Genomic DNA, 27,944 nt, shown 5'->3' on the forward strand with positions numbered 1-27,944 from the left:
AGATCTAAGAGCATGATTAGATGAAGATTCTGAAGAGAAACTAGAAGAGTACATCAGAGGGAAATCCTTTGGCATTTACAAAATGGTCAGACTGTGACAAGCTCAGGAAAAAACCTGAAACAAAAAATATTAGAAGAGTATTTGAAGGAAAATATTAAATATTATTGCATCATTCTTATGATTCTTTATCATCACTCTTGGAGGTAGAATACTGGAGTATATGGCCATTTGGCTCTTACTTAGTTGCTTGGGCTGGTGAATTTGATATCTGAGATCTATTTTCATTCACACAGAAATAAGAATATAGAGCAGTAATATAAATTTTCAATATATATTTAGCTGTAGGTAAGAAAAAAGAGACTTTTTTTGTTTGACTAAATCTCTTGTTTGTTTTCTTTCTTTCAGTATCATTTTATGGCAATAGCTTTGTGGAGCTGAACATGGCAGAAGCATCCTCCCAGACATCCTTTCAGTTGCGTTTTCGAACGAGCCAGCCTCATGGACTGATTTTTCTTGCAGCTGGGAAGAACGATTATTGTTTAATAGAGCTACGCTCAGGACATTTACAAGTATGGTTTATAACTATAGCTGAAAATATATGTCTGACCTGCATTGTTTAATGTTTTTCATTAATCTGTTGCCTATAACAAATCCCAAAGTTTATGTATAAAAAATGGAAAAATTAATTACAGTGATAATTGTTAAAATTTGCCTCTAAAAACCTTTGAGATCTCTAGGTCTTAAAATCAATCATTAAATCATTGCATTCAAAGCATAAGGATCCGTAAAGGCAAAATTTCAGATTTGATGATGTTAGCATCATAGAAAATGTTTGGATCCAAATAATAGTTTTTCTGCAAAATATATTCTTGGAAGAGCATTGTCACATGGGTTCTCAGGAGTTGTTGGTCCTAGCAGATCTGCAGAGGAGTCCATTCTGTCTTTTGAAACTATACACATCATACTAGTGATGACAAGTAAACCTACATAAAATCTTAGTGGGATTATATTCTGTGAATTATGTGCTTAATATGAAGATTTATGAAAATTAATCTATTAATTATATATTAATATATGACTGTGAAAAATACCAGTTTGGATTTTGATAGTTAAAATTTTGTCTCTTGCAGCTGAGAATTAACTTTGGCGTGGGGGAACGAGTACTGCGTTCTCAGCAAAGATCTCCGCTGAATGATTTAGCTTGGCACCTGGTTGAACTACATCATGAACATGATAATGTCACATTGGTAATTGATAAACATGATAGAACTAGTGCTAAAATGCCTGGAATTCTCTATGAATTAAATATTGATTATGGATTCTATGTAGGTGGTATTAGTAAACGTGATATTCCATACCTTGTTGGAGCACTGCCCAATTTCCGAGGATGTCTTGATGATGTATCGTTCAATCAGCTAGACATTCTTATGCCTCTGAGACCTTCTCCTGGCTTTAAAAATGTCCATGAAGTTTCAGTGGGATGCAGTGATCAATTCTTTGCAGGTGAAGATGAACCCATTAGTTTCTTCAGTTCCAGTGCCTATGTTTCTTTCCCATCATGGAATGTTGATGATGAGGGCATCTTGGAGTATACACTGCAAACCTCATCTGCACGTGGCTTGTTGCTTTACCACCCGGGACAGTCAGGAGATTTCATTGCAATGGAAATGGAAGATGGATTAATTAAAGCCTATGTTGGAAAACATAAAAGTAGAACCCAGCTTTCCTCTCTCAGGTCTGTCAATGATAGTCATTGGCACTACATTGAACTGAAATTTACTGCGGAATATTTGCAGCTGACACTGGATGAAGAAACTGTAAAAAAATCATTGCCTCCCCACAGCAAGCTGCCGCTTCTGAAGGGGTCTCTCTTTGTAGGTGGTGTAGATGACAACACACGATCAGAACTGATTAAGTTGAAGCTAACTTCAGTGTCTGGGAAGTATGCCAGAGGAGGGTCCTTCAGAGGTTGCTTAAGAGACCTGAAAGCCAATTCAGAAAAGAAATCATTGAAGAATGTTCTGGTAACAAAGGACATTTCAGCTGGATGTGAAATGGACGGTGATTTTAATACAAATTTTGCTTTAGAGATGGCTGTAAAGAACCCTGCTGTGAAAGCAGACCCAACATTTGCCATTTCCCCCGAAAGCTCTGTCTCCCTGGGCAAGGAAGGCAAAAGCCATCTTTTAGTTCCAAGTAACGTAATTGTCCTAGAGGGCGGACAAGCTTCTCTCAATTCTAAACATATTAAAGTCAACTCAGACTTTCAGGAATTAGGGATTCTCCAATCACAGATTCTTTTTGAAGTAAAGGAACCACCCTCTCATGGAAACTTGAAACTAGATGGTGAACCAGCACAGGAGGTAAATACATTTACTATGCAGGACCTGTCGCAAGGGAAGATTCTTTATGTCCATGATGGCTCTGAGGACACTTACGATCATTTTAATTTCTCTGTTTCTACCAGCTGTGATAAGATTGTGCCTCTGTATTTGCAAGGAAATGAGCAGCATGTGTTCAGCATTACTGTCACTCCAGTAAATGATGCACCTGAGATCATACTCCCCCAGGGAAACTTGCTTCTTCTCTTAGAGAACTCCAAGAAACGTTTGACTAGTGATCTGATAAAAGTTCTAGATAACGATACTGATCCTGTGGGTCTCAGCCTTTCAATGCTTGGAAATCTGAATGCAGATGCAGGATTTTTAGAAAACTCAAAGCATCCTGGAAAAGCTATTACTACCTTTTCTAACAAGGACTTAAGAGAAGGCACCGTTTTTTTTGTCCACACAGGTGTCAAGAACTCAAGGATTGTTCTGAGGGCGAGTGATGGTGAGAAAACGAGCAACACGGTTGTGCTACGTGTCATGGCAGTTCCTTTGGATTACAGAATTGTCAACAACTCGGGAATAAAACTACTCCAAGGTGTTACAGCTCTGATCACACGTAGGCAACTGGCGGTTGAAACAAATGCCAGCCTCCAGGAGCTGAAGGTACGGTACGAGATCACAGAGCCACCCCATTTTGGGGAAGTCCAAAGGCAGCATTCAAGGGGGGAATGGAAGCGAGTCAGCTCTTTTACTCAACGCTCTGTTCAGCACAGCCGTGTGAGATACTGCAACACTTTTAAAGAAATTCAGCTGGAAAATGTTACTGACCAGTTTAAATTCAAAGTCAGTATAGGGAACAGAATCAGTGAAGAGCATGTGTTTCCAATCAAAGTGAAGTGGTTAAGGTACAGTTTATTGAAACATGCTCCTCTGGAAATTGAGAAATCAAAGAAGAAGTACTTGAATTCAGATAATCTTTTTGCTGTGATTGTGGATCTAGAAATACCTCAAGATGAGCTTCATTTTAAATTGCTGTCCCTACCAAAGAATGGACAACTGCTGCTTAATGACCAGTCTTTGAAAAAAGATTCCGTTTTTAGCCAGAAAGATATTACTGATCAGAAAGTGGCATATGAATTAATCAGCAGAAACCAAGAAGACAACTGTGATTCATTTGGATTCCTCATTTCTACAAGGTATCTGGAATCAAATTCATATGACTTTGAAGTCTACATCAAATCAGAACTGAGAAACATTACTTTGACTAACAATGGCCTTACTGTTACTGAAGGTGAAGGAGAGTTAATAACAAGCACGGAATTGTTCGTGCAAACATTGGATAATAAAACTGTCGAATATAAAGTTACACAGTTTCCTAAGCACGGGAAATTAAAACTCATTATTTTTTCAGGCTCATTTGAGAGTAATGACAATCTCACCACTTTCACTAGCAAGGATATAATAGATAAGCGCCTTATGTATGTGCATGACGACTCTGAGACAGTGTTTGATGAATTTCTTGTCAGAGCTTCCAGTGGAGAGTCAGGAAAGTGGGAAAAGTTTGATCCAGAAGTAGAACCTTTGTCAGTAGAGATTAGATTCAACATTTCTGTCAAGCTGAAGAATGATGAGAAACCAGTACGTGTAATTGATAAGATATTTAATGTAGTGAGAAATGAACAACGATTATTAACTTTGACAGATCTTTGCTATCATGACCCTGATTCTGATTTTGATGATGGAGAGCTGCTATATACTAGGCGTGGCATTTCCAATGGGGACTTGGTGCTAACAAATGACACTTTGCACAGACTCTACCAATTCAAACAAGTGGACTTGGAGCAAAAGCAAGTCCTGTTTATACACCATGGTGCAGACTTTGGGCGTTTTGTGCTCTTTGTGACAGATGGCAAGCACTATACCTCTTTGCTTCTAGAAGTTAGTGCCACTGATCCTTATGTTAGGCTGGAAAATAATACAGGCTTGTTGGTTCAAAAAGGAAAAGAGGAAGCTGTTACAACAGCTAACCTAAGTGCTGTTACAAACCAAGACATCAGAAATGATCATGAGATTACATATGAACTACTCTCTTTCCCAAAATATGGAAGGATATACGTAAACAATCTACTGATGGATTCCTTTACTCAGCTTGATCTGATAAAGGGGTATGTGACCTACAGGCATGATGACAGCAACAACCTTATTGACACATTTAACTTTACAGTCCATGCTAGAGATGTCCGTGTGGATGCTGGAGTGTATGTTCGCATGTATTTGGAAAGTCATCAGTGGCCACCAAGGATTGTGAACAAAAATAATCTCTTAGTTGAAGAAGGAAAACCAGTTAAAATCAGTAAAGGAAAACTGCAAGTAAGTTAATTGAGTTGTTGATTTCTCCAGTCATGTAGCAAGTTTTCTTCATTGCAATGTCTTTAGTCTCTCTGTCTTCTTTAACTCCTGGTTTTCATGAACATGTCTGATTCTGGGTGCTTAATTCTGGAGTGACTGGCACAAGCAAGCTTTCATTTCTAGAAGGGAAAATGGTTTATGTTAGAGAAAGACTGCCCATAGTCTTTTACTCCATTACATATTGGTACTTGAGAAAGTTAAGATTTGGAGATGCTGCCCTTGTGTATTTGTTTTAGTTGTGACAATTTTTTTTACTTAATATTCATGTACCATTTTTAGTGGAGATGGTGGGAAGTGCCAAGGAAGAAAGGGGTTTTCTTCATCCAGTGTGGAGCTAGCCTAGTTAAAACTGTCTGAGGGTTGCATCCAAAATTTTAAAATCACCGAGTCACAAACATGAGGTGCTTGCTCTCTGGTGAGTATTTTCCTCCTGGTTGTGAGGAGCTTTACAGTCTCTGCTGCGAAGGCACTCTGGCAGCATGTGGCTGTGCTGCTGAAATCCCTGTTTCAGGCAGGGGTCTGCCATGCTGAGGCTGTTGGTGAATTCTGCAGTGTGTTCCTTTTCAAAATTTACAAAATGTATTTGGGGTTACGCAACACTGCTGTGCCACATTAACACCTGGCTGCTTAAACCATTGTATTGTATTAGGAATTTTCAGGTAAACTGTGTGACTCAAAGCATGCCAGTTAATTAGGTAGACAGTCCCAGGGCTAATGGTGAAAAATTCAGACGAGAATGGAAGGATATCTCCCATTTCTGTTTAAATAATTTTCGGGTATGTTTTTAAATTTAAGGTTGTTCATGAAAACAGTTCTCCATCTGAGATTGTATTCACACTAAGACAGCTGCCAGTACATGGATACATTCGGAAGTTTTCCTCAGAAGATTATTATCTTGGTGCTGACCAAAGGCCAGTTTTGAGCTTCACACAGCAAGATGTTGACGAGGGCAAGGTTCAGTACGTGCAGACAGTTTCAGACCAACTAGATGACTGTTTTTCTCTGGATGTGACCAACGGTGTCCGAACAGTGAGTGGAATAGAGATCTCTGTAGACATCATCCCCAGAATGATTCCCCTGGAAGTACAGAACTTCACAGTAATTGAAGGGGGCTCAAAAGCCCTGGTGGAAGACTATCTAAAAATTTCTAGTAGGCACTTTTCAGGACTCAGCTGTGAATTTATTTTAATTGAACAGCCAAAACATGGGTATGTTGAAAACTCCCGTGTTCCTGGAATAAAGTTAACCACATTCACCAGAAAACAGGTAATGCATTTAGATCTGCTTTGGTGCAGTCACGTTTAATTCTTTGTATTGCTAAAAGCTAATTTTTGCCTGCAGTGGGATGATTTGGTGGGAGGTGGTGAGATACATGAGCCTGAGCTTTATGCTGGCCTTGTTCCAAAGATCTTTCTGCAGTTGCTAGCTGGTCATTTGGGGTGGGGAGGGAGGGCACCTTGTTGTGGTGAATCACATTACTTCTTATGTGCCACTAGCCACATACACTAGTGTACTGTAAGCAGACAGGCTTTGGGTACATTTTGAAAAGACCAGAGGGAATAATGTGTAGATCGAACAAGGAGGAAAGTGGAAAAAAAAGTATTTTTTTAGGACTTGTCTTCCTTACAGAGAGCCAGTATATGCATAATAAGCTAATTTTCAGTCTTTCAACTCTAAGAAGCAAAACTCTACTATAAGTCACCATCTACTAATACTGTATTCAGTATATAGATTCCAGGAACACTGTGGTAAATACGGTGGGATTGGATTTTCCATTTTCCCTTCATGGGGAAGGGCAAATGGCAAGTTAAGATATTCTGGCTGGAGGAATGGATAGATGAACTGTAAAATTTGCTGTTGTGGACAGAACAAAAATAGAGGTACAGATCAGATATAAGCATAAATAAGATCTTAGAAGTCATGAAAAGTTGAGGCAATAAATACAGAGGGGCATGACTAGACCTGAATATATATTTATTTATTTATCTATCTATCTATTTATTTATTTATTTAGCTATTTATTAGCGTGCCATTCACTTTCTTTTAGCCTTCTTAGTTTTTCAGGTTGTTTTGTTTTTCAGGTGGAACAAGAATTAATCTACTATGTTCATGATGACAGTGAGCAACTGATGGACAATTTTACTGTGGTAGTAAATAACACAGAACTGTGGAAACACAGCTTGCCTCAAACTGTATTTGTAACAGTTACTCCAGTAAATGATGAAGTCCCTGTTGTAAAAGTTAACAGAATTCTTCGGGTATGTTTGTCAGCATTTTTAGATGTTAAAATTATTTCTAACCTGATACCATTAAGTGCACATTCATTAACAGGGTATTATGTTTGTATCTGGTGGGGTAGTCAATACAATAAATGGTGGTCCTGAAATTTAAGTAAATTAATGTTATGGGAGGGAGGCAGTACGTGAGTAATGTGTATTTAGGGAGAGTCTGTTCATCATGGAGAACATTTTCTGCTGTTTATCTAGAAGGCTGACTGATCTTTCTTTTAATCACAAACATAGAAGTCTCTTGGACTGACATAAGGCTTGGGGTGGATCATTGTTGTGTTTTAGGGCTATTTCCTAGGGCATCTTGAGGCCTGTTAATGAACAGCATAGCTTAGGAAAATACCAACAGTAGCGATGATGAGGGTGCAAACATCTTAATGTTGTCTTTGCACAGCCATCAGACCCTGTGCCTCTTGCCCATCAAGTGTATCAAAAGGTCAGGCCTGCTGAGGTGCATTCTGCTGCCTGCTCCTCTCTGGATCCCCAGGGGGACAGGACAAGAGAAGAGAGCAGCATTCTCACTGGCCCTGCGTGAGAGGATTGTCTACCAGTTGGGTGTTTCTGATACAAAACAGGAATGTTCCCTTCTTTAAAAGTTCCTGATAAGAATAATATGATACAGTCTGTGAAAATCTAGGCCATTAGAGGTCATTAAAACATTAGTGCAGACACTGGAGCTATTAGGTTGTGATAGCTAAAAAGAGGTTATGCTGACTTGTTTATAACTCCACCTCCCTCAAATTCCTGAAGAGAATTTTGTTTATGTTATGGTAGTGCTCAGTAACTAGAACCAGTTTATTGTGGGCACTCTTCCCATGTAAACCAGAAAAAGCCCCCGTATGTGAAGGCTTCCAATCTGAGATCTGATGAGTAAAAACAGATAAGGTGACTGAAAAGCAGAATGGGTATGAGTCAGCTAATGAACTTGCAGTGACAGTAAAGGCCAAGCTGGTTGAGGCTGGAAGCAACCTGGTCTAGTGGAAGGTGTCCCTGCCCATGGCAGGGCAGCTTACAACTAGATGGTCTTTAAGGTCCCTTCCAACCTAAACCATTCTATGATTCTATGATCCTCTAAACCAGCTGAGAGGCATCAAGACAAAGAAGAGAGTTAGAAATAGATTTGAAAGAAGCTGAGTAGGGTATTTTGGGGCTATATCATCCCCAGTGCTGTATGATGGGGTTTGCAAATTGGTGGCACCTGAAACATGCAATTAATTTAACATATTCAGTTGTGTTTTGCAGGAGACTGGATTACTGGTAAAAGTGATCATAACCTTGTGTTGTTCATTTAGCCTTTTCATGTGAGAAAAGGCATCATTTTAAAGCTGAGAGGGGATCTCATTAATGCTTATAAATATCTGAAGGGAGGGTGCCAAGAGGAGGGGGCCAGACCCTTTTTAGTGGTGCCCTGTGACAGGTCAAGGGGCAGTGGGCACAAACTGAAGCACAGGAAGTTCCCCCTTTACTTGAGGAAAATCTTTACTCTGAGGGTGCCAGAGCATGGGAACAGGCTGCCCACAGAGGTTGTGGAGCCTCCTTCTGTGGACATATTAAAAATCCGCCTGGATGTGTTCCTGTGCAATCTGCTCTAGGTGAACCTGCCTTGTCAGGGGGGTTGGACTAGATGATCTCCAGAGGTCTCTTCCAACCCTGACCATTCTGTGATTCTGTGATTCATGTGGACTAAAACAAAACTGGCAGTCAGGTTGTATGCTGGGACGGGTACACTAGGATGATTATTCTTCAAAGGTAGCTTGCTAATCCCAAGTAGATGAAAGAAAATTGATTTTTCTTAGTCCTTTTAAGTATTGAGATGAGCTGGGCATTTCTGTGTAGGATGATATTTCCTGGCCCCATATTTCAGTCTGTGCTCCAGAAGGGCATTGCTAGTAGTGAATGTTGAGTAGTAAACCATGTGTTGCTTTTCAAAAGGCTGGAAATGTAGAGAATGTACAAAAGTGTAAATTAAGGGACCAGTACTGTGAAAACTGAGGTCCAGTACGATCATTTGAGTTGACTGAAGTTTAGCACCTCAGAAATTTTGCACATCTCAATATAAAGAGTTAGAAAGAACAACTGAAAAATACGCTAGCATATGCTGAGGAATAGCTTCTGTGAAAAGCTGCATTATGTGGCCAGTGATGTTGGTGTGGGTATATGAAAGTTAATTTTGGCCTTTGCCATGGGGTTTCTGGCCAAATGCAAGAAATAGCTGAGCATGTGCACACATGGTTGAATGACTTCTTAAGCTTCCTTGCTTATGAAGCATCTATAACATCCCTTCTTCACACAACCTGGTCTGTTGTTGTCAAGGTTGTGAATATCATCAAAGTTTGGACCCCATGGAGCAGTTTCAGGAGGACAAACAACCAAACATTTTTGGATTTTTTTTCTGATCTTGCTCTAGGAAGTGAAAAGAAGTGAGGTCCTTAGGGGTTTTTTGTTTGATTGGGTTTTTTTTCTTCGGAGAATTTGACGTGCTGAAGTATTTGCATGAACTTAATGTAGGAGATACTGAATGTTCTTACTGTCCTGAGAGCTTCTGTAATGTATGCTAGTAATCCTTGAATTTAATTTAAAGCCTTTCCATTAGACCATGTGCATGAGGGATGTGTTTATTTAGAATCATAGAGTGGTTTGGGTTGGAAGGGACCTTAAAGACCATCTAGTTCCAACCCCCCTGCCATGAGCAGGGACACCTTCCACTAGACCAGGTTGCTCAAAGCCTCATCCAGCCTGGCCTTGAACACTTCCAGGGATGGGGCATCCACAGCTTCTCTGGGCAACCTGTTCCAGTGCCTCACCACCCTCTCCGGGAAGAATTTCTTCCTGGTATCTAATCTAAACCTCCCCACTTTAAATTTAACCCCATTACCCCTTGTCCTGTCACTACAGGCCCTTGTATAAATATAAAGCCCCCCCCACCAGCTTCCTTGTAGGCCCCCTCTGGTGCTGGAAGGTGCTATAATGTCTACCTGGAGCCTTCTCTTCTCCAGGCTGAACAAGCCCATCTCTCTCAGCCTTTCTTCGTAGGAGAGGTGCTCCAGCCGCCTGACTATTTTTGTGGCCTCCCTCTGGACCTGCACCAACATATGGTTTAGAAACTGTACAGTATTTTAGTTATAATTTCCTAAAATTTCCATATGTTCTGTGTGGGTTTGGTTGTTCTTTTTTTTAATACCCCTGGTGTGGGAATGGGGAAGGGAAATAGGATATTTTTAAAAAAATCACTATCCTGGCATTATTTACTGCATTTATGTATGTGTTTAAATATATTTTGGGGTAGTGCTGCTGTGAAATGACTATATTCTTCTATTGCCACAAGAGGGCCATATTTTCCTAGGATTAGATTTTTTTTTAAAAAACAAATTCAAACACACTCCCCAACTCCCCTTTCCCCTCCCCTGCCCTTTAAATCAATCACTCACCAGAGTATTGTAATGGCCATGAGTATAGAGTGTCTGGCAGGATATGTAGCATGCAAGGAGATACTGATAAGCTGAATGCTGTAAGTAGAACAGTATGGATTATTTCCCAGTGGGCAGGGTCATGAACTCATTTTTGGACCATGTCTGTGGAATGTGTTAAGCACATGCAAAATTAGTGTAAAACTACATCCTGGAAGTTCAGATACAGTTTTCATGGTGCTTTTCAAGGAGGACTTGATCCCAGATGTGGAAAATCAGGTACTTGTGCAGTATTTGCAGTATTCTGAGTGTCCACTTCCCTACAGACCTTTTCAGCTATTGGATCTCCTTTCATTCCTCAAGGATCGTGTTGCAGGTCATGGAGCACCTCAGCTTGTAGAGTACATTGTGCGTTAGTGTGCTGGAACAATAGAAATAAACACTGGCTTTCTAGAAATAAAAGCTCATTTTTTCCTTTAGTAAGAGAAAAAAATTTTGAAACTTTCAGATGTCTAACGAGTCATATGTAACAATGTGTTTGCATAGTCCTTTCTTGCGTTTTTGCGCGTTCTGCTTGTGACCTTTTATTTTCTGTATGGAATAATCTGAGTCAAGTGCTACTGAGATGAGTTGAAGGGTCTCAGTACAGAACAGGTGACGTGCTTATTTGATACTGCTAATGATGATATTTGCTGTCATTTTATATCAGCTTAGTTATCATCCTGCATTTTCATACATGGCATCGTTTATCGAACTTTGATAGTAATTACATTACAGAGAAATACATATTTCAAAAGAGAAAATAATTATTTCCTGCTTGCAAGGTATTTTCTATTATAAAATGCAATACAGCTTCTTTTTCAAATTTTTTTTTCTAATTAGAAAACACATAATGTCATTTTACTGTCACTTTTTCTGTGGCATATACTTTGTGACAGTGTAGTCTGAAATCTTCACTGAAGTGTGGTGGCAAAAATCACAGTGGCTGTAAAAGGGTTTTTTCATGTTTTTTATTAAAAAGTAAAATTAATACTTAAGGAAAAATCTGTGATCACTGATTTTTGGTTTTCATAGGGGTAAAATGCCACTTGTCAAGGATCACATTTTCTCTTCAACCATTTGGTGTGACGTTCTTACCAGACACTTGTTAAGTGTAATAAGAGCCTAGGAATACAGGAAGGGACAATGCAGAATCTGTGTTGAAGCTCAAGGTGAAGTTTTGAAAGGCTAGGCTCTTAAAATTGTATGCTATATAAAGTGTGCCTGGAAAAATTGGTATTGATGTATTGAATATTTAGGAATTTATTTTCATGTTGTTCTTTGTTAGTACATTTGTCTGTAATTCCAAAGAAATACAGCAAAGGTGAAGAGTAAAATGTTGTGTTGCTTATTGTTTCCAAACAAGAAATTATCCAGTGAGGTATGAATGAAGCTCAGATAGCACTGCTTGAAAAGAAGAATCTTGCAGGTTGTGCTATCTTAATCATTAAAAAAAAAAAAGGTCAGTCTGATATACTAGAATCAAATAATGGGTCTTCTGTCATCTTCCCAAATACTAGTTAGCTATTTTGTCTGGAAGTGTGACCTTGCAACGTGCTAAGCAGCTGCTGGAGGTGTTGATTCCTTCATCTCCCACTGGAGTGAGCACCTCTGTGTGTTGTTTGATGCATTAAAAAAGGGCTTTTCGTGTGTGTTGTTAGAAGGTAATAATGCAGCTACAACAAATGTTCCATTTGTATTAGAGATTATACTGTCCCCAGGCTGTTTTTAACTTTTTGCTGGTAAAAGTAGAGCATTTTGAATGCCTTGCCTGCTGTGAAGTACATGACACTAATATTCATGTGTGTGTGTTGGAAAGGAGCTCTTTGACTCGGTTATCAAAATACAGTTTTGTTGTGTTTGCAAGAACTTGGATAGTGCCTGACAAATAGACCACTTGTGCTGCAGCTACCTAAAACTCAAACTGGTGTAGGGTGTGTTTGCTTGTATTATCTCATGGTCTTGTTTTTTGAAAACCATTTGCCAACATTAACTATTCCAGTCCATGATCAGAGATTTGGCTGGACAGTAAGGAAACCTGCCATAGCTGGTGGTGTTGCACAGCACAAATCTTTATTCTTTCTTCTTCTCTGAAGGCTTTTCCTGCCCCGATTTTCTTTTGTATGCATTTTCATTATTATTACAATTTTTTAATTTTTGCTTTACTAGGTCTGGGTGGATTCGGTCACAGAAATAACTACTGATGACCTCTGTGCAGAAGACAAGGACTCCTCCCCATCAGAACTGATGTATTCGATTACTCCACCTAGCAATGGGCACTTGGCTCTGAAGTCTTCTCCAAACAAGAGCATCCTTAGCTTTACCCAGGCTCATATAATAGAAGAGCAACTGATATTTGTACACGATGGTATGTGGTTTCAAAAATACCACCTCTGTTACCAAAATACTGCTCCTAGTCATCATATTTGTGTTTCTAATCCTTCAAAGTTCTTGTAATGTCACAAAAGTTTTAGAGCACTGGTTATGTGATACATGATCTCACAAACTAAACAGGGAAGGTTCTAATGTCAATTTAAACGTGTGTTCACCAAGAAACCTTGGTGTATTAGTGGTTCAGTTGGTAGCAGCCTTCTTTCTGAATGCAGGTTTGCAGTAGGGGAATGTTGCCATACAGCTTGGAGAGATATGAAATCGATTATCTTGACCATGGTCGTTGAGAATCTCCTGTAGACTTCCTGTCTTGCTACAGTGGAGAGCTGCTTGTGGACCAACAGTCTGTTTGGATACCTGCCACAGCGTAGTTGTGTTCCTGAGCAGTTGTGGGCAATGAAGTTATGGTTCATCTAGGTAATGTCAACAGTCTTTCACACTGTGATAGAGTTCAGCTTTAACCATGGACCCTTTTCTGTCCATGGCCAGAGCTAGAGATTGGGTTATTTGTGCTGCTGCTACAGAGAGAATGTGTGGGCAATAAAAAAAAGAAGTCAGGGGAGATTCATGCATCCTTGAGTGGCAGTGCTGAGAAGCCGCAGGAATGAAGATCCCAGCAGGGTACCAGCCAGTGGAAGAGGTGGGGGCTTTACAGGGTAATAGCTGCTTTTCTCCTGACCAGATCCACTATCGTGTTACCTCAGCTGCAAGAAGAAAGGAGATGCCGAGGAAGGAATAAGACAGTTTTGCATAAGGAGGTGGAAGAGGTACAGAAGGAGATGGAAGAGGAGGTACAGAACTGTCTTGCTGGCCTTGAGGCAAGGCTGGAATTATTTCCAGTGGTCTTTTGGGTGTAACAGTCACTCCAGATCAGTGCTGTGACTTCATGAAGCTTGGTGCAGGTTAAAGTGCTCTGACTTCCAGTGCACTGTCTTGCAGAGTGCTTATGTGCTACTGAAATTGCTTCACAAGCAGCTGCTGGTGAGCTGTAAGTATCCTGCTCAAATAATTAGGTCAGGAGCTGAAAGGTCAGGAGCATGGCAAAAGAGAGCCGAGCCGTTCAGATGGTTCCAAGGGAGACTGACACATAAAAACCCCTGTCGTGGTAGGAAAATGGTAGTCTCACTGTGGGGAAGTGAATCCACTCTGTGTTCCAGAAAGGCCGAATGCACCTCTGTAGCCTTAGGAAGTGAATCTTGATTAGTAAGAGTAAAAAGAACAGCAAATTTTGTTTTCCAGTCCGTGCGAGTGTGGGCTGTACAGTAAATTGGAAATGTAAAATTGCTCAGGTCACATGTCAGCTCTTGCGGCTGCTCTAGCTCTGCCACCCACTTAGGCCCATGGCCTCCAGTGTTTCAGAAGGTACTTGGGACATACTGATTCTTTTCCTTTCTCAGTCTGTTGTTTTCTTTCTTCCTCCCTCTTGAACTGTTGCTAGACATGTACTTGTTACTCTTTTATTCTCAATCCCAGCCTTGTCCTGGGGTCTTTCGTTACGTCATTGCTGTCACTCGGCTTTTTAACCCTTTCCTCTTGAGATGCTTTGTCCCTTCAGTCTTCTGGTGTCTGCTAGATGCTTTGGCTCCTCCTGGGAAGTAGGAGTTTTGTGTTTGTTTCCTCTGTACACAAAAATTTTGTGTTTGTTTCCTCTGTAATCCCCAGTTGTTCTGTCCATAAAAACAGAACCAGAACATGACTTTCTTTTTCAGTGTGAGAATTCCTTCCCTTTTCCACCCTTGCTTCACTCCAGGGTGCTCCCATCCCGCTTTCACAGTATGGTGTCTGCCCTTAAACCCTGATGGTGTTGTCCTTGAGTCAGCACTGAACTGAACTCTTGTTGGTTCTGAAGTCTCAGTGTCCTCTCAGTGCAGATTTTACAGTCCTCTTTCTGGTGTCCTTTTTATCACCTCTGATCAGATATGCCCTTAAAAATTAATTGCAATAAAGTAATACATGGTCCACCTGAGCAGCACTTCAGGATTTAGTTCAGAAGGTACAGCCTGAACACGAGGAAACCCTTCTTCCCTGTGAGGGTGACAGAGCACTGGAACAGGCTGCCCAGGGAGGTGGTGGAGTCTCCTTCCCTGGAGACTTTCAAAATCCGCCTGGACTTGTTCCTGTGGGATCTACTCCAGGTGATCCTGCTCTGGCAGGGGGGGTGTGCTGGGTAATCTCTAGAGGTCCCTTCCAACCCCTTCCACTCTCTGAATCTGTGAAATATATATTCATGTAGCAATGTGTTATGGCTAAATTGAACAAAACAAGTAGAAGAGCAGTGGTATCTGTTTGCAACAGTTAATGTTTCAATTTTTCATTCGCTTGTTCTACCTAATTGAACAATCTGGTGACGCTCTACTTAAAAGAGTAAGCCACTTCTAAGAGATGTATTTTTACAGGAATCCACTCAGACTCCTGGAGGTATTTTGCTATCACTTGTGCCAAAGTACATACAGGTCCTAAGATTAAAGAAAAAAATGTGCATTTATTATGAGTACACATAACCTCTGAAGTAGTTTAAGCTGTGATAACATACGCTCTTCAGCAAAGCTGAAGCAGAGCAGAGCATCAAGGGAAACAACCCGAGAGTTGATTCAGTCCTTCAAATGTAAATCAAAATGAAAGAATATCCTAGTTGTTTTTCTCCCCAAATTCCTTCTTTGCCAAAATGTGACTCCCAAGTGCTTTGGTCCTTCCTAGCAGGAGTAAGAAATCTGGGAGCCATTGTCTCCCCAAGTTTAACTTGGTTTCAGCTCCACTGGAGTCAGTGAAGAAAGAAAGGAAGGGGCAGTCTGTGATTTTCCTCTAAGGGGTGCTTGGCCTTCAGTGTAAGCAACAGCCAGTAGTTATTCCTTAGGAAGGGGTTCCCTGCATTATTGATTTCTCTAATTCTAACTAAGATAGGTACCGATTAAAAAATGCTTCAGGATGACTGTGGGTATATTTCACTGTAGCCGAGAGCAAAAGGCGTCCGGTGTATGTTTGTATGTTTTGGCTGACAAACAGAATAATACAAGAATAAATTTACGGTTTTGTTTTCTACAGGAGCAATGTCTGGAGGTTTCAGCTTTCAGGTAACAGATGGTTTGAACTTTGCGCCTCGACAGATTTTTAGCATCACAGCTCAGACGCTAGTCGTTAGCCTTGAAGTGAACAAAGGACTCGGAGTCTTTCCAGGTCTGTTTTTAAAGATTACCGTGATTTTGTCCTCTTGAAAAATAGTATACAGCGATTTGTCAGATAGCTGGCTGGCTAAACTGGAGAAAACTGTACCTGAGAACATCTATTTGATTTTTAAAAGCACATTTATGTTTTCTCAAACAATATTTTGCTTGTTTTATAGTTTTTAACTTTTTGATATGTGCATGTGCTTGGCGTCATGGAAATTGGCAGTGACAGTAACAGTGTCTGCCTAAGGTCCGAACATTCCCTATGCAGATTGGTTTAAAAGCTCTGTATTATATTGATATGTTTAGAGGTGTCTAAGCTGGTTATGATTTTGTCTGGTAAAAGCAGAGTGAAGCTTGTACCTGTGGGATTCTGAACAGCACACCTAAGCTTGCTAGATTGCTGATTCTTGTTGTTTGAGCTGAATCATGGACAGCAGCACAGGCTCACTGATGAATCAGAAGGACTGAAAACGTTGATTCATATTTGTGTATTTGGAACTCCTTGGATCAGCAGCTGAATATTTTTTTAATGAAATCCTACTCCTGCAGGAGTTAACGTGTTAAGAGAGTCTCACCAGAGCCGTTTACTGCTCTGCATTGGCAAGGGTAATCCCTCATTGATTTAGTAATCTAACATTAATTGCAGGATTAGAGGAGAAATGAAGATTAGTCTTCTCTCAGCAATGTCTTGCATCACACTTCTGTTTGTGCTACCTTCTCTGAACACAAACTGTACAGCCAGAGAGAGATTAAGAATTAGTGAAGCTCTGTACATGTTAATCTGTACCTTGATTTATTAATTTGATACAGAAGAGGAGCACTTTAGTTTCTTAAACTTCCTGAATATAAGCTGCATAAGCAAAGGCTTGCAACAAAAGCCACTTAAACACAGGCAACAAAAAATTAGATTGTAGCTGCATGATCTTCTAAGTCAGTCAATATAAATGGGATTCACATAAATCCACTTACAAGTCTTATTAATCTGCGATTTTAGTGTGTAAGGTTGCCTTCGGCACAGGGATTTACAGGAATTCTGTCTTAAGCCAAAGATAATTATGAGAACAGTATGCCTGATACTTCCATAGAAGGCAAAGTCTCTAGACTGTCAACCCATTCTCCAGTTTGCAAAATACAGTATTTCTTTCAGCACTACAAGCTGCATTCATCTAAGCCTGCAGTTTTGAATCCTTGCTTTGGGTTAGCAAAGTTCCATGTTGGTGTTAAAAAGTATCACTAGCTTTTTCACATGTTCTCTTTATGATGCTTTTAAAAGGCATTCTGAAGCTGTATGGGTATCAGATGTACTTGCTCATCATGAAATGACTATTACAAGAATGATGGTGCCAAGTGGTTAATACACATAAAAACAATAGCCAGTGTCCTGTTACATTTTATAGCACTGCAGGAAAAGTTAATTTTGAGACAACTTGAAGAATTTTCTCTCTAGGGAAGTAAAAATTGAATATATTGTGAAGAATTTGCCATGTCTTCTTGACTGGGTGTAAACTATTCTCTCAAGCATATTGTTCTTCAATTTTATAAGAGCATGTACCGCTGTCTTCTTTTGTGTTGGATATACCAGATTTGTTTATACAGTTCATGTTTGTTTTCTGTTTAACAGAAGGTTCTTTTATTCAGTGTGCTCAGTAGATTGAATACTAGATACATGAGTTTTTTCTTACATATACCGGATATCTACAATGTGAGGATGTGCCCTCTTCAGGGAAGCAATTGCGCAAAGAAGGAATGAGCTGAGTTGCTCTTTGCGAAGGAGAGGCAGCCTGGCTTGTAGGTACTCAGAAGCTGAGCTGTCTTAACAGTCCATAGATGAGATGATTCATAACTGTTTGGCAGTGATGAGCAGAATGCTCATGCCAAAGCGCTTTCCAAATCTTAAGGACAGGCAGTAAAAATGGATACCAAATGTTAAGTACTGATTATGGCCTTACGCTGTTGCAATCCACTTGTATGGATTAGCTTGGCCCTACTCTGCATCACGCATCTTTGCTGTGTGTCCTCCCCCCTCTCTGTTCCTTTCCTTTGTGTTTGGGTGGGGCTGGTTTTGTGACCCCCCTGCTCCCATGTTTGGGAACAAGCACTTTCATTACTTCCCTTTCCTGCATCCAGTCTGTTGGCTGTCAGATAACCTTTCTCTCCCTGTTGAGGTGTCGGATCAGAGCAAACTACTGTGGGTGCTGGAAAAGGTTCTCAAGTACCAGGACAGAAGCAGGGGAAGGTTATGTCTGGGGCAAGATCCCATTTTACTGAAAAGTGCAAGAGACTTCATTGTCTGTGGCCCTACACTGTATTTCATCCTGTGCTGTGCAGCGGGTGAGATCAGGTCTGTTAGGAACAAACAGGGCTTTGTGGCACATATCCTCTGTCCCCGTGTCCCTGCACTCTGATGGCAGTGGTGTGGTAACCTGGTACAGTTGGAGCACTAACTTCCATTTCTACGGTGTGACCGTGTTTGAGAGTTACTCTATCTTAACGCTGTTAAGGCAATGAGACCTGATTTGCATAAGTAGGAGTTTGTTGAGAAATAACTGTGTTTGCAGATACATGTGGTCTGATTAACTGTTGCTCTCAGTTGTACATTCCTGACTGCATCTGCTGTACACAAGGTCTTGATTCTCTCTCTGCCTTTCACGCAAAAAGGGGAAAAGAAGAGAGAGGAAGAGAAGGGAGACTTGTTGAATTAGGTATAGTGTGGGAGAATTTCTCTAGACCTGAGGGACTGCTTTGCTTTTCAAAGCAGTATGGACACAGAGAGGCATGGGAAGGTCAAAAGGTGGAAACAGGCAGAGACAGAATTTCGTGATAACAAGTCTTATTTCAAAATAGATGTGGTTTGAACCAGGGCATAACTACATGTAAACAGGCAGAGTCCTGGTGCTACTAATGGTTTGCAAAATATCCCCATTCTTCAGTTTGCTTCCCATGCTTTTTATTCCGAATATAGCAGGAACACGTTACTTTGTGTTACTCCTGAGTAAACATTATGCTTCATTAAAGATGCATACAGACTGAAAAGGATATATATGCCTAGTATCTGAAGTTATGTATTGATACCTGTAAATACTTCTTGATCAAGAAAAAAAGAAAATGGAAAAATAGAGGAAGAAGTAGGGGCAGGGGGAGTAGGATTCTGGGAATCTATTGTCCCTCCAAAAGTATCATTAAACATGAGATTTAGTTTGCTGTCTGTCTGCCATGAAACAAAACATCAAAAAGAAGGCAAATAAAACCACTTTTTTCTTTTGGGAAATTACTAGGTTGGGTTTTGTCACAGCTGTGTCAAAAATTGTCTTGGTTTGACTAAATGCCAGAAAGTTCTATATAATCTTTATAGTATTTAAGCCAGAAGGTACTGGTTAGTGTGGTGCTATGTATTAAAAGGATTTTGTTACCCCTCACCCATCTTAATAATACACTTTCAGTTCAGGCTGTTATTTCTGTTGTGTGGTGTTCTTCCTAGTTTGTTTAATTCAGTATTTATTTTTTAATTTCATTTAATGAAAATCATCTTTCATGAAGATGAAGTGTTGCTCAAGTTTCTGGTAATAATTGATTTTGGTTTGTGTGTTCACTAGAGACTTTGCTGTTAAGCTTCTCCCTGCTAAATCACCCTGCCTTCTGTGGGCAACTGGGATTTCCAAACCCATTAACAATAGTGACTTCAACTGGAGTTTGGATTCAGTTCTAGGCATGTAATATAGGAACAGGGCTTCCTACACGTGCTCTGTTCCTTACTTTGGATTGTTTTTGCAGAAGCTAATATTTAACGGTTGCATGTGCTGAAGAGAACTTCAGTTTTTTCATTTGTAAAAAACAAAGGTACATCCTGCTGATGGGCTTTTTGATTGAAAAAGCTGTGGAAGGGTTGTAGCTGGAAGGTAGCTAGAAAAAGGATAAACCTGCTGATCTTGCAAAACGTTATTAGAAGACTAAGTAGAGTACCTAGAGGAGAGGGTGAGTTGTGTATCCAAAACTTACACTTTGCAAAAATGGCTGTTGCAAATCCATGTTACTTATAATTGACTTTTTTTTAGGTTCCAGGAAGCCTATTTCACGACATGATCTGAAAGCTGTAACCAATGACGTGACCAGTGCAGGAAACAGAACTGTAACTTTTGTGATTGTAACTTCCCCAAAACTTGGAAGGCTGATCAGAGTAAATTCTGATAATACGACTCAGGAAATCCTCAATTTTACACAGTCTATGGTAAGCATTTGCTTTATAACAACTGGTTCAGGGGTAGATTGTTACTTCAAAGGGCATCTCAGTTGTTTGTTCTTTGTCTGATCCATTTATATCTGTTAAGTAACAGGGCATATGTGACCCATCAGTGCAATCACACAGATTTGCGATGTCATTAAGTAACTGGCATCTAGTAATGAACGCAAGCAGAGCCTTTGTTCCCCTCTGCTTGCATACTAGCAGGGTCTTGGCAATTTCCACTGTTTTGCTTGTAGCTGTATTTTTCAAGAAGAGCTGTTCTGGTGCCATTAACCAGCAGTCCGAGGTTGGAAGCCTTTAGATTTTGGCAGGAGGAGTAGCCTTTCGCTCTATGAGAAGTCCAAGTATCAGATTTGTTTCAGCTGTACGCAGTGCTCATGGGTGTTCCCAAGGGGACTTTTATTGACTTGATTGGCTGTGATACTAAGTGTTTAAAGAATCTTAACTGTGGTACAGGATCTCATACTCGAATGACTAAAACGTGGCAGCTCGTTTAACTTGATGGAAAGCATTCTTTTGCAACTGAAAGTAAATTATTTGTATCTGTGTGCAGAATCTGAATATAATGGTGTGTTCTGTGCACAGTGGGTTATTCTCAGAAAAATCTAAGTGAGTATGATAAAATGGAGCGTAATCTTCGGAATTTGCTGGAGGAAAAATTAGGAGATAATTTGGTCTTAATCTATGTTTACGGATTTTAAAAGTGGCTGTTTGGTTTAGTAGGTGAAGGAATAAGAAAATCTGTTGGGCAGAAATTGAAACTCGACCAATAAAACTTGGAAAAAAGGTTGCCATTTTTATTAGTTATGGGACTTTGAAACAACCTGACCAAGGAATGTGGTGGAGTGAATAACTACTTGAGCGTTATATATTATTGCTCTTGTTGCAGTAGTTGCTGAGATTTTTCCTGCATTGTGAGGGAGATGAACTGTATAATTACACTGTTCCCTTCTGTTCCTAAAATGTGTGATTTTTATGAGCATTAGATGAAGCAGTTAAGCATGTCAGACAGAAAATCTTTCAGCTAAGGTATTGAAGTTTTACTTTTTTTGCCTATGGGTATGACTTTTACATATGTTTATTAGACAATGCCATATCAGAACTCACCACTTACTCTCTATTGCTTTAGTTCTTACTAATGTATAGCTAACTTCTCTTTGAGCTTTGTAAATTGTGTAAGGATTTGAGTTGTAATAATGTGTATGGTTTTTGTCTCTGTTGGAGGTATTTGTATTGGCTGCTTTCACTTCAAACCAGTGACTTATTGCAAGTAGAATTAAGGTATACTAACCAGCTTGCTATTTATTCTGGTAGAGAATGAGGTGTAAGGCAGAGAGAAGAGATCCTAAATAAAATTTCACTAGTTTGTGGTAGCTACATGAAGTTAAATATCAGTGGGAAAATGACGTTGATATTACAAACATTGTATATTCTCCATGTAAAGGAGAATAAGACATTCAATTTCTGTTGAGTAATAGGAATTTCTAACTCTGATTTGAATTGAAAATATCTTGCATTAGTTTGGTTCTTTGGGTTTTCATTGACTTCATTATATACTGTGGAACTTGAAATTTCGCTTCTGAAAAGTACTATGCAGCTAGCTTTTAAAAGTATTTAACACTTTTGCTGTGGTGCAGAACACTTCCCTGTGCCCGTGCTTTATTGCTTTGTTGACAAAGAAAAGAAGAAAAAAAAGAATGGAAATCACTGTTGCATTCCAAGATTTTTTGTTCACAGACAGTTGTTTTTCAGCTAATATAAGAAACTTAATTGTTCATTAAACACACTTGAACAATGCAGTAATTTTTGACACGATGTTTGGGTTTCTTCTCTGCCAGTACTTTTATGTTATCGTAGAAGTATTTTCATCTTGCAGGAAGGCACAGTTTCTTCATTATACTTAAGGTCATTACAGAGGTAAACACAGAAGTCCTCACCAATTCATTCTCTTCTGAGCACAGATATTAGCATGCACTTGCAATTGAAAAAAACCCCAACCCTATTAACATTGATACTAAACACTGCTACAATTTAAATGGTGCATATTGTGCCTATTCTTGTTACAAAAAATTGTTTTCTCCAACTTGAAGTCCTAGGGGCATGCTTTGGTTATCCTGAACCAACATATCCTTTTTAATGTAATTTTTGTTCGTTTTGACCTGTAATAGCTCTTAAGAAATCAGTATAGGGAAAGCATAAACATGCAGATGTGCATTTAGGATTTTATCACATCAATCTGAATTTTTTTAGACAGTAAGATGGGATGGTTTGAGGGTACTGAGAAAGCCAACCCTTAAAACCCTGTTTTTCTAGTGATGTCAGTGGGGGCTGTTGCAGTAATTTCAGAATGAGCTCTCTGTAGTCACAATTTAGATTCTGTAATGCTGAAGTGCTTCATCTGTAACAGCAGCAGGGTTTTTTTCTGTTTTCTTTTTTCATACCTTTCAAGCATATGGGATAGTGAGAATACGTGCTAATGAGTTCCTTCAGGGTGTTTGCAAGCTGTGTAGTGTATGTTACAAACACTAAACTTAGAACCAGTACCATCTCAGACAGGGATCTCTGTGGCAATTATAAACTAACATGTGCAAGTCAGGTCAGTAGTTGCCTGGGAAGTTGCCAAGGATTTAATAGGTGTAGCTGTCTTCAGTTCAGGTCAGGGAATGAATTATCAGATGCTGAATCTATCTGGTGAGATTTAGTGCTTTAGTCTTGCGGTTATTAGGAGTCCTATAGCAGTTTCAATGTATTTTGATATTGATCTTAAAGTTTGGGTGTAGTTCCAACTGATGAGAATCCTAGACGGAAAATAACTGCATTTTGCTGTGGGGCCTAAAGAGATAAGTGGTTGTATCTTGTATAAATACGTGCTTCTCTGAAGATTTACTCCAATATTTTGCAATACTTTGCAGCTTAAATGATCACAGTGGGACTGTTAGGATTCTTTTGAGTATGAAGATCGTGAAGGTCAGTGAAGGCAGGTACAAGACAAGACAGGTTCCTTCCTGTCTCTTAGGAATCTCCTTCTTGCTGTGATGTAGAAATTTTCCAGTAAGTAATCCCGTCAGCTCTTTGGTTATAAATGAGAGTGTATGTCAGTGGTCACTGCACCTCATTATGGTTTCCATAGCCTCTTACCAAGTACCTTTTGTTATTCACCATGTAATACCTTCATCAAAGTCCTTTTCAAGCATTCAATTTTCATACGCTTTTTCAGGACAATGAGTGTGGTCCCACTGGTATCCTTATAAAGAAAAAACCCTAGACGTACAGTATTCCAATTCACTAAAGATACAGTCCAGCTGAGCTGATGTTCACCATTTACATTGCTAGTTTGAGATGTTTCTCACGTTTTAGATCTTTGTTCTTCACATAAGGCCTTTACTAAGCATTCATGCCTAGTAACATTTCAGCTACCTTCAACTATGCTTGTCTGGCAACCCAGAGTCCGTCTTAAGAGAAGGAGGAATGCAAGATAATTTCAGTATAAGTTACATACAGGCTGGATCAATGGGCTGAGGCCTGGGGCTAGCCCCAGCCAACGTGGTATTGTATGAGGTTCAACAAGGCCAAGTGCCGGGTCCTGTATTGTGCTACAACAACTCTCTGCAGTAATACAGGCCTGGGGACAAGTGGCTGGAAAGCTGTCCAGCAGAAAAGGACCTGAGGGTGTTGGTCAACAGTCGGCTGAATATGAGCCAGCAGTGTGCCCAGGTGGCCAAGAAGGCCAACGGCATCCTGGCCTGCATCAGAAACAGTGTGGCCACCAGGACCAGGGCAGGGATTGTCCCCCCTGTACTGGGAACAGGTGAGGCTGTACCTCAAATCCTGTGTTCAGTTTTGGGCCCCTCACTACAAGAAAGACACTGAGGTGCTGGAGCGTGTCCAGAGAAGGGCAGTGGAGCTGGGGAAGGGTCAGGAACACAAGTCCTGTGAGGAGCGGCTGAGGGAGCTGGGGTTGGTTAGTCTGGAGGAGAGGAGGCCCAGGGGAGACCGTATTGCTGTCTACAGGTTGTAGCGAGGTGGTTCTTGGTCTCTATTTTTCAAATAACAAATGATAGGAGAAGAGGAAATGGCCTCAGGTTGCACCATGGGAGGCTTAGATTGGATAAAATTTCTTTACTATTTCTTCACTGGTTGTCAAGCATTGCAGTGGGCTGCCCAGGGAAATCGTTGAGTCACCATCCCTGGGGGTATTGGAAAGACGTGTAGATGTGGCACTTGGGGATGTGGTTTCATGGTGGACTTGGCAATGTTAGGTTAATGGTGGGACTCAATGACCTTAAAGGTCTTTTCTAACTTAAATGCTTCTATCATTCTATGATTTTACACTGTGGATGGGCTAATGTACAAAGGCCTCTCTTGAACAATGTTATTAAGATTTTTTTTCTGTCCTTACACTCTGTGTTTAAAATTACTCTCCTCTTATACCTATGGCTTTTCTTTACCCGAAACAGGTGGATGAAGGTGTGATCATGTATGAGCACTTACATGCTGAGTCAGCTGGCTGGAGCACAGAAGACTTCTTTACGTTTACTGTCTCCTCTCCCCCATCAGCTCTGGACCTCCAGGTGTTCCATATTGTCATTTCATATGAAATTACCAGGCATGATAGGAACAGTCGTATTCTGGCAAATACAGGTAAGGATGCTGTACTCTTTGGGCTCCAGATTGTTTTGGATCTCTCAGGGTTTCAGTGAACAAATGTGGAAGAACAAAGGCTACTTTCTCTTCAGTAAGAAAATACCAGAATACTTTTGTCAGAGAGTGTAGTGTAGGTAGTAGCTTAGAAAACTGTATCACTGCATCTTTAAAAGTGGGCTTAACTACCTATGTTTGACCCTTCCTATTGCTGTAGTGTGTATTCTCCATTTTGCTATAACGATAGGTGAAAACACTTGTCAGAAGCTTTGAGATATTATTATTTCTTTAATTTTAATGAATGCATCAATAGAAAATCTTGTCTCTTATATATGACTGCATTTTAAAATTGTAGTACATTTTTAGCCCTGAGATACGGAAATCAAAGATACCATGAAGTTTGTGAGCATCATCGGTGTTTGATATCTAATTTCTGAAGCATTGCATATGTATAATAGTCAATTCCTAAGATTTGCTTTTCGTTTCTGATAGGTGCCATAGTCCAGGAAGGAGGTAGAGTATTAATCAACAAAACAAATTTAGATGCTTCAAATCTATTGATTAAGCTACCTGAGGTACAGCGCTCCATGTATGAAGTCTGGTATCAAGTTGTATCATTACCCCAACATGGGATGATTGTTGTTGGAGAAAGAAACCTTACCAAAGAAAAACCTAACTTTTCCCAATACATACTGAACAAATTTGGAATTGTATATGTGCACGATAATTCTGAATCGCTTCACGACAATTTCACTTTTGCTGTTTGGTTAAACCTAAAGAACAAGTCTGCAGCAAAGCCCCGTAGCGAAGTTAGAGAGGAGATGTTTAATATCACTGTTGTTCCAGTGAATGACCAAGCTCCAGAACTGAAGACTAAAAGGCTGCACTTGAAAGTCCTGCAGGGAGATTTGTCAGTGCTGGGGTCAGAGAATCTGAAAGTTGAAGACTTAGATAACACGCCAGCTGAGCTCAAATACACCATTGTTAGTAACCCCAATAATGGTTATTTAGCGATGAAAAGCAATCTAAGTGTCTCTATAAAGGATTTCACACAAGCTGATGTTGACAGTGGTGAAGTTTGGTTTGTACAGGATGGAAGTTCATCTTCTGGAGTGTTTTATTTCAGTGTGACTGATGGTAAACATCGCCCTTTGTACAAACTGTTCAGTCTGGAAGTTATACCAATTGCTCTTGCCCTGGTCAACCTTACCGATGTTGCACTTCCGCAGGGCCAGACGTCCGTCACTATTACAAATGTGCAGCTTTCAGCTGTCACGAACGGTAAAAGCACTAATATCATGTATGAAATAACTCAGCCGCTCAAATATGGGCACCTGATGATTGGAAATGAGCAGGTTACTAAATTTGAGCAGGCAGATCTGTACTCTGGAAGGCTGTCTTACCACTTGACAAATCTCACAGCATCCAAAGAAGTGCTGGAGTTTATGCTCTTCACGGTGGAAAGCAATCTAACAGGCCAAGCGCTGAACATCACAGTGAAGCCATTAGTACAAGTTGTACCTGACAAGCAGGTTTCAAATCAAGCAGTTTATAAATTCAGAAGCAGTGACCTGAATGCTTCTGAGCTAGCTGCGTTGACAAATAGCAATCCTAGATTTGAAGTGATAGTGCCCCCGTCTCATGGAAGGATTGTAAAGAAAAGGTTCGTGAATGATGCGGCATTCGAAGAAACTCGGACATTCACCCAGGCTGACATTGATAGTGGCATTGTGCTTCTAGACGTTGATACAAATATGACAGGCATTGATCTGTTAAATGACTCATTCACGTTTATACTCAGGGCAGATGCTGTGCAGCCTGCTGTCGCCTATTTTCAGTATTCCATCGTGCCATACAGTCCTCCACTTGTTCAGGGTTTTACCACCAAAGTGCCTGCCATAACCAGCACGACCACGTTAAAGATTCACACTACCTCAGAGGACGAGGCACCAGCCTCCTCTCAGAATGAAGAGCCTGACGTAGCACCACGTAAGACTGAAGCAGCCGTGCGGCCAGGGCAGAATCGCTGGGGAAATCTACATGAGGACAGCCCATTGCTAAATCTGGCAGTGGGAACAAGTGTATCTTTGGGGACTGAGACCACAACCCAGGTTAATGCCAGGAGTCCCAGACAGCAGGCAGATGAAAGCAGCAACCCCTGGTACATCATTATCCCCCTGGTCCTGGTGTCTGTGCTACTCATTGTTGCTGTCATTTCTGTGTGCATTTTGCTAATGTGTCAGAGGAAAGAGAAGGCAAAGCCGCCCGTCAAAAGTCAAACGGATACCGTCCTCAGTAGTCCAGGTGGATGTCTGGAACGGAGCGTGGCTGTACCCAGTGTTACGGTGACTCCTCTCCTGAAGGGGGGTGAGGGGAGTACAGCCTCAACATTCATGGCAATAAGACATGAACAGCTGCCTGCTGCAGTGGCTTCTGCAACTGCAGAACGGTTTCTGCAAAACAGCTGGTTAAACCTTGATCCTGAAATGATCCAATATTGTCGAAAAACAAACCCCACTTTGAAGCGCAATCAGTACTGGGTGTAGTTATGGCCAGTGTTGGTCATGCTGATTGGTGTACTGTGTAAAAGAGCATATACATTGTTGACATATCATTTGTTCTTTATTACACTTATTTATTATAGGGCAAATGATGCACTGTTTGTTAGATGAAATCCAAACACCTGTGGAATAAAAATAAAAATGCTTACTGATTACAGTGGCCATAAAATAAGATTTCCAGTTGGTACCTCATCAAAATGAACACTAAATTCAGTGCAGAATTTGGCTCCATAGATTTTGAGTGCACCCTGTGTATGCAGTATTTTTAATTTCCCATGACAGGGGTAAAATAGAATGTTCTGCCATGGATTATATATTTTTAATATAGTCACTTTTTTTGAAGAACCAAGTTTGCTGTAAAGGTCTTGTATTCTTTCCTGAACCACCACTTCTATTTGAAGAACTTTGAACTGTTTCTACAAGTAGTTGCCAAGGTGCTAATCTCAATAATGTCATTTAGACCCGAAGGCT

General features: G+C 40.3%; 1 protein-coding gene across 1 annotated transcript; it reads left to right on the top strand.

The window, feature by feature from the left end:
• Positions 1 to 405: 405 nt before the first annotated feature.
• Positions 406 to 27,458, top strand: LOC104511602 (chondroitin sulfate proteoglycan 4-like; the record flags this gene model as incomplete). The annotated part of the gene is made up of 9 exons (XM_010154292.1): positions 406 to 569; positions 1,131 to 4,700; positions 5,535 to 6,005; positions 6,821 to 6,997; positions 12,643 to 12,841; positions 15,907 to 16,038; positions 20,084 to 20,256; positions 24,729 to 24,912; positions 25,405 to 27,458. Coding segments are annotated over 9 exons (7,124 nt in total), but the record flags the coding sequence as incomplete, so codon positions are not given.
• Positions 27,459 to 27,944: the final 486 nt, after the last annotated feature.

The sequence above is a fragment of the Eurypyga helias genome, unplaced genomic scaffold, assembly GCF_000690775.1.
Source record: "Eurypyga helias isolate BGI_N326 unplaced genomic scaffold, ASM69077v1 scaffold24000, whole genome shotgun sequence".
NCBI classification, from domain to species: domain Eukaryota; kingdom Metazoa; phylum Chordata; class Aves; order Eurypygiformes; family Eurypygidae; genus Eurypyga; species Eurypyga helias.